The sequence below is a fragment of the Phyllopteryx taeniolatus genome, chromosome 1, assembly GCF_024500385.1.
Source record: "Phyllopteryx taeniolatus isolate TA_2022b chromosome 1, UOR_Ptae_1.2, whole genome shotgun sequence".
NCBI lineage: Eukaryota > Metazoa > Chordata > Actinopteri > Syngnathiformes > Syngnathidae > Phyllopteryx > Phyllopteryx taeniolatus.
The window spans coordinates 9,929,301-9,937,265 of NC_084502.1; the positions used below are offsets into that span (position 1 = coordinate 9,929,301).

General features: G+C 42.7%; 1 protein-coding gene across 2 annotated transcripts in view; it reads right to left on the reverse strand.

Annotated features, from left to right (window-relative positions):
- Positions 1–2,286: 2,286 nt before the first annotated feature.
- fam120c (family with sequence similarity 120 member C) overlaps positions 2,287–7,965 on the reverse strand; it is a 26,634-nt gene continuing 20,955 nt past the window's right edge. For both annotated transcript variants that reach the window (XM_061769327.1, XM_061769326.1), the window contains exons 16-17: positions 6,214–6,277; positions 2,287–6,098 (exon numbers count right to left, since the gene is read on the reverse strand). In XM_061769327.1, the coding sequence (XP_061625311.1) occupies positions 5,847–6,098; positions 6,214–6,277 (316 nt within the window). In that variant the 3' untranslated portion in view covers positions 2,287–5,846. The remainder of the gene's footprint in view (positions 6,099–6,213; positions 6,278–7,965) is intronic.

Consider the following 7,965-nt stretch of genomic DNA (forward strand, 5'->3'; position numbering starts at 1 on the left):
GAAGCAAGATATTCCCCATCCATGGCCTTGAGACAATTGTTTGATCTTGTGTTTTGTGTGCAGTTATCAAAATTGGTATTGTACATTTTTACTCGAGTACGTCTCAGTCTGTACTTTTTGTTTTTACTAAGGAGTTGAATCACTTTTTTTATACATATATATATATACACATATATATATATATATATACATATATATACACATATATATATATATATACATATATATATATACACACACATACATAAATATATATACATATATATATATATATATATATATATACACACATACACACATATATATATATATACACACATATATATATATATATACACACATACACACACACACACACATATATATATATATATACATATATATATATATATACACACACACACACACACACAACTGAGTAAAACAATGAAATGCAAAATCGCACCCCCTTCTTCTAAAAAATAAAAACAAACTCCCCTAAAAAATAAAAACAAACAAAAATCACTGGGCACATTTTGTTTTTTTTTTACTAAAAGAATAAATTTTATTTCAGCACTGTAAGTCATTTCCCAACCAGTACAAACATGACTGCCATGGTTGTCTCTTTCTGAACCATTCCTCCTCCCCTCCATCTGTAAGATCAGACTACCAACACTCAGACAAAAAAAAAATGTCACAGACTTTTTTTTTTCCCCCCTTCTCATCTTTCCACAAACAGTCTGGTGCTTCCATAATGCTAACAATGATGACAAATGATACCAACCATAATTATAACAGCAATGATGATGATGATGATAATATCTCTATAACAATAATATCATGGATATATTTGAACCCTTTTTGCTGCACAGGTAGTATCGGCGGGTGGTCCTGGGTATTGAAGTGTATGCTGAAGGCATGTTTGAACAACGTGGCAACAAATGCCCATGTTGATCAAATGGAGCACCTTTGCAGGGGGGTTGGGGGGGTTTGGGGGGGGGGGGTATGGGTGGAGGGGATGCGGGGTTTATTAATACGCCGTTAGGAGGGCTGCTGAGAGGGGAGTGGCAGTGTAGAGACCGACTGATAGGGACCTTTATTGAATCTGGACATAATGCTGTGATAATCTCGCAAATTGATCAGAGCAGGTACAAGCAAGGCAGGCGGAGATTCTTTTCCACACTTAACAACACTAATACTGTTTTACGCTGACACTGCACAGCACTTTTCTTCCCCGGGACTTCAGCAAGTCGAACATTGTTGATCGGACTCTTCTGGGAGACTCCCACTAGCTTGGGCAACGTGATGGGCGGCCTGCGTCAATTTTATCAGTCAAGTTTTCCTTGCAAAACAACAGCTGAGAATTTGGGAACGCTCTGATTGGTAAAACAACTTTTGTCTTCTTAATCTACAAAATAAAAACAAATGAAAACAAAAATAGCTTCCGGATTTTTAGTGGAGGCTTGCACTCTAAAATGCTCACCTTAGGGGGTGAAGAGTTAAAACAAATGGACGTGATAATCATTTCAATTTCCGGCCATCTGTAAGCTGTGTTTTTCGAGGAAAACTGGCCCACTTTGGTGTGCACTCGTGGGGGTTAAGGCAACAACGTTAGAAAAATCAAGGGGACAGAAAAAGGGATCCTACCAACCCGAGGGAGTATTTTTTAAATCCAACGGTGTTGCTTCCCGCGCACTGGATCTGACGTGCATGTGCGGCGGGTTCACACAGCCTAAATTCAGTCAATGTGGAACTTGCGAACAAGCACTCGGCATCGCTGTTCACACTTCCTCCCTGCTTCCCTGTCTGTTGCCTCAGTCCTGTCACATAAATCACATGTGCTGCAATGTCATTATACATATATATATTCTGACTCGTCTATAAACTCGGGGCAAGCTGTCGACATTTGCGGGAGGGGGGGGGGATAGACTATTGGTGGTGGTGGTGGTTGGGATGGGGGGGTGGGGGTTAAAGGGGATGCTAGGTGTACTTTGGTTCTCAGGTGAGATGTTCCGCTGCTTTGTGCAAGGGCGCAGAGTTCAGCTTAGATTGACCACAAAATTATCATCAGGGATATTATAAAAATCAACAGTGCAGACAATGGCTCTCAATCGATAACGGGCAATATTTACTTACGTACATTAATGGTGAAACTGTCTAAAGATGCCATATAAAGGTGAGGAAAATCGCAATTATTACAGTTCAAATCTCTAGGTTGGCTAAGCGTATTTCAGTACTAACTGAAGCAATGGTTGAAGGATTAGATGTAATAACATTAAAATAGTAAGAAAAACACATTTGCACAACTGAATTTAACAGTTTTTTTCAGATTTTTTTTTCAAACTCTGGCTAGATACATACAGAAACTGATTATTAACGTTAATATAACCTTTACTGTTAGTTGGGTTGATTAAGGGGCAGGGCAGCCTAGAGAGAAAAAAAAACGGCCGCCGATACAAATGATCCTAGGGCTACAGGACAAGCAAGGAGGCGTGGTGGGGAAAGAGAAATTCATGGAGGATTATACCATTGTGTATGTGTGTGAGTGTATCAACTAGAACAGACGTGACAGCGTGGTCCCCACGAAGCAATCCTTGACGAGCTGTGAGGCAAACCAGCTCAAAGTTGGATATAAAACTTTTGTCATCGAGATGTATCTTTTCAAACAATGTGAAGACGTGTCTTGAAAGCCTTGGTAAATATTGTATTATCGAGCTGAAAGTATCCTGCCCCAAAAGATATTCACGTAAAAAATAGTGTATAAATTTCTTAACGTTTTTGTTTTTTTGTTTCATGACATGGAATCGGGGGGGACCTTAGTCCTTAGTAGTCTTGTCACTTCGTGGGGACCAAAATGCATGTGTGTGTGTGTGGTGTGTGTGTGCGCTGTGGAAGATAAAGAGCAGAGCATAGAAAAAGAAAAGTGTGGCGGTAGCGGAGGGGACAATGAATCAAAGCAGGGGAAGCGGTGGTCGGGTTAACAAGCATAAAAAACGAAATGAAAAAGGTCACTAATCAAATCTCTACCCAACGAAAACAGACGAGGACAAAAGAGGGATACTACATTGTCATGTGTTGCTGTTTGATCCAAACTAGCTACTGTGTAACTCAGGGTTTAACATCTACGTATATGCGTGTGTGTGTGCGTGTGTTCGTGCGTGTCTGTGTGCCTACCTGAAACTTCTAACATTTTTCATGTGTCCATGCAAAGGTGAGTGTAGGGATTCAAAGTCAGTCGAATGTGTTACCAAATGATCTCCAATGAACTGACAAGCACTCCACTGGCAACTGAAACTGCACAAATATATCACTTCGGCACGAAAGCAGAGAGAATGCTGCTGGTAACAAACGCAACTGAATTTCTGTTTGTCCAAGGTGTGTGTGTGTGTGTGCGTGCGTGTGCGTGCGTGCGTGTGTGTACGAGTGGCGAGCAAATCGGTAGAGGGCATCATATACCAGATCACACTCTGGCTCGCCGCAGAAACGCCATCCTACCAACAATGTACTATTGCAATACATGTCCTAATGTCAAAATAGTTGAAAGCAGTTAAGTACGCGACTCCCAGGAAGTCTCGCTGTAAAGCGTTTCAGCCAGTGGAACCGTATTCTCTAGCCTAGTCGTGATGTCTTGAGTGTTTTGAGTCCATTGACGTGGTCACCTACTCTTAACCTATGACAACGTACAGCACTCTGCGTTGTAAGTTGATCATTTTCCTTTCATTTGGTGTTCAAGAGACGACAGCGAGCGCGGCCCGGCGGCGTGCCGAGCGCTCGTGGCCGGCCGGGGGTGGGGGTGGGGGGGGGGGGGGGGGGTGGCGGGGGGCCGTCGGCGTCTCAACTGTAATGGTTCTGTTCGTAACAAGGGGGATGTCTGACGCGACTACATTGACACTCACACACAGTCATGTTTTTGTCCTTCAAAACAATATCCATGTCAATTTTGCGACACGCGAAAGAGCACAAGTCATCAACATGGTATGAAAATAAGGTGCTTTCTTGTTGACTTGCCTTTTAGTCTGTGATGAGAACACATCGATCGATGCGCTCGGTTAGATGTCTACTGCCTACAAACGTGCAGTTGTTCTGTATATATAACTTGTATTTCCGTTATCAGAAGAAACCTACTGTGGGGGACACCTGCTTCTATACAAACATAAGTGCTCTAACGAAAACAATTCACTACCGTAGTCTCCGGATGTGAGCGGGACACTCGTGGGGGTGCGGGAGGGGAACTCTGACATGTTCCCACCCACGAAGCCTTCGCCTTGCTCGGCAGAGTTCCTCTAGGGCAGGAAAGTGCATTCTGTTGGTCTAAAAGTGACACGCCAGAGCTCGGTGGCGCGCGCTGCTCTTAGCATTAAGACAGCACTTACTCAATCGCCACCACGAGGATGGAGGGATCTTTGAGGCTAAGGTGGCGCGCCCCTTTTACATCGGCGGTCGGCTAGGCGCATTAAAATACACTTTGGACATGACTTTTCTGAAAGGGACGACAATTCCCGGAAAAGGAGAACTGGGTGTCCTTCAAAAGTTCTTTAGTGAACGTTTTAGGCTGCTTTGCAGGGTCTGCGAGGAACCTTCCGTTATCTGCTGGGCCGCAGCAGTCTTGTCTTTTTGGCCTTTAACTCTCGAAAGGTGCCTCAAGGTGTTTGACTTCTCGATCACCTGTCAGAGGACCGTCCAGTGTGGTTTTACATCTTGGAAAAACAAAGTGCCTCTTTGTCTGGAACCACTCTGTACACATTCTGATGTCTCTCAAATATATCTCTACCTTTAAATGTAGTTCTCTGTCATCATTAACATTTACTTAGACGCGCACCCCACACATTGTCAATTAATTGGTATCAGGGGCTTCTCTTTTTTTTGTCTTAAAAAAAACTTTTTACATTTAAATACAACATCAAGTGCTTGTGTTGGGAAGTACAATCAAAGCTTTAGGAGAAAGGGACAGGAGGGTGGGAATAGAATATAATAATGCACTTTTAGGGGGGGTGGGGGGGGCTGGGTAAAACCTTTCATACTTTAAGGATTAAGGTGCGTAAATTCATGGGAGTTCTTAGCACAGCTAAAAGCTAGGCTATGCTACATAGGTCAAGCTAAAAAAGTATCCTAAAATGATGGTGCAGTCAATCCATCTATAAAGGTCGTGCTAAGCAAGAACGCAAACAATATTTGAGCAGTGTGACTATCTTGCAAAACGTACAGACGAGAGTCACTTGATTCGGTTCGACTCTTTCCAGCTCTGGATATCTCTCAGCTCCCGTAATTCAAACCTTACGCGAGATGACCATCGCAAACCGCACAGAACCACAGCTACCGACCGTGGCGACCAGGCCCAGATGCCATAACCGTGGAAACCACATCCAATCTGTCACCGTTAAGCGCGAATGTAACCTGTGTGTGCAGAGTTTGGAACCACAGGACCGTTAAAAGACAACATAAGAAACTGCACAGGAAGCCATACTTGAAGGGAGCGGGGGTGGGGGTGTTGGGGGGTGGGATGGGGTTTTTTTTTTTTGGTGGTGGGGGTCTCGCTTACGTGGTGGTGGTGATAGGGCAGACCTTTTAAGCTTATTTGAGTTTGTGTGCGGGAGGGAGGCTATTTTTGGAGGGGTGGGGTGCTTACAGACTCATGGAGAAAATCTAAAAAAACAAAACAACATAAAACCACATGAGAAAACTAAAAATGGGATTTAGCCGCTGTGACAGCCAACTGTTTTGGACGCATCACACGGAGCAGCTCGCGACGGCGGCTTCCTGCTCCATGTGATCACGTGCACAGATGGCAGGCGGGGCTACAAAGACGGGGAAAGGCAGTCAAACACAACTCTCTCTCTCTCTCGCTCTCTCTCTCTCAGAGGATGTCGTCACTCCTCCTTTTGTAGCGCTCCGTCTGACGGGCAGTCGTCAAGGCAACAGGGGGCCTCCGCTTGCACCCCTTCTGATTGGTTGTCTCTGCTGGCTAAGGCACACTGGATTGGCTGGGCCAGGGGGGCCAGCTCCAAGGGCTGCCCCACGGCTGCCGAGCTGCCATTCAGCTGCCGAGTTGCGACCTCTGGCGCCGAACCCGCCTCCTCGGAGGGCTTTGGGGGACTGTTGGATGGAGGAGGTGACGATGTCTGTGGGGAGAGGAGGAGTTAGGAGACGGTGTAATGGCAGAGAGCTCCTTCTCAGTTCTCCCGTGACGTTCCAGATTGAAATGTTCAAATATCGGCAGCAGGAAAGTGGCCGTACCTGTGTTCTGTTGGCAGTAGCTTTTTTCCCTCCCCTTAGCTTTGCTGTGACATCTTTACCCCTCCTGTGGTGAGCAAACAGACAAAACTTCAGGACTAGAGGTTGAGTCAGGCGATTCCGCGATTGAGCCAAACATTCAGCAACATTCGGCTATATATCAAATTACTAAAGTCGCCGTACCAGATAAAACAAGCGTGTTTACACCTACAATGCTTTCCAAGTTATTATACAAATTTTATTTTTCTCTGATTTTCCTTAATAGCTGACACAAATGACAGTCAGCGTAATTTTCAAGTTATGAATTATTAGAGCATAATTGGAATGTTTTTGAACAAACCTTCCAACGATAATACCATTTAACAAAAAAAAAAACGCAGTTCCAAATTATTGCACATAACAGTCTCAAGATATTTGACAGGTTTTAAAGAACTGCAAACATTAATTAGGAGGCCATATCTGAAATCAGAAAGTAGTTCAAACAAAAAACATCTTAAAGGTCCCATATTTTACAAAACCAAAGTTTTCTAGTATTTGGGATGTTATATTAGCTCTCTGGTGCCTCAGGAATAGATAGATTAAATAGAAATTAAAATCGTCCAGGCATTTCTGTGTTCCAGACTTTTTTCTGCCGAGAGGCCTAAAATCAGGTCATATGAATTTCTCCAACTTATCTACATCACTAGTGAAGATCTCCGCATTCCCTTTCCGTTCCAAACCTAGCGCTAGCAACATAACAAACATGTACTCAGTGAGGGTCGGGTCTTCTACACGGAGACAACCAATCAGAGAAAAGGGGGCGGTCTTAGCCAAATATGGACAAAGCGGATACAAAACTGAGTCAAACAGAAGTAGCAGTCGGAAGGGCCTTTTGTGGGGACACACATGACAAAACCAAGGTGTGTTTTGAAATTAAATTGACACTTTTATACTAAGCCCATGTAAGACAGTCACTCTATGGAGGTCTAAATAGCCAACATATTTAACATTAAACAAAAGATTTATAAGGGTGGGAACCAGTTGCAAAAGATTTATGAGGGTGGGAGACAGTTCACATCCAAACAGCAGCTTTAGGACGCTATTCTGACATCGTGCAAAGAAATTCAACAAGAAACTCTATAAAAAAACAAACAAAACAAAAAAAACCTATGTCAAAAATGTAACTTGACCTGTTAAGATTAGTTTTTGATTCCAGTAAATAACCTCCTAATGCTTCAAATTCAACTAATGATGATTTTCAGTTTTTTAAAACCTATTAAATGTCTTAAAACTCTGTTGTGCATAATTATAAGGAACAATGCATTTTACATTTTTTATTAAAAAAAAAAAAAAAAAAGAAAATTAAAAACAAACAAAAAAAAAACACACACACACACACACACAGATCATTGGGAGGTTTGTTCAAAAACGTTCCAATTATGCTCAAACAGTTGATAACTTGAAAATTATGCTGACTGTCATTTGTATCGACTAGGAAAATCAGATAAAAATATTCTTTGGATAATAATTTAGAAGGCAGTGTAGCGGTAAGATTAGCTATACTGGACAGCTGTTTGGCTTGGATGCAGCTATATCGCCAGGAGGTACTGTATTTATAGTCGCGCTTCTGTCACAAATGACACCATAGAGATCATTTTATATGGAACATGCTCACGTAGTTTTTATAAACAGACCTGTACTTGCAACATGATCTAAAAATGTCATTTTGTGTAATTTACCAGCTTCTCCGCTAGAAAGAGAAACTGGCCTCTTTCC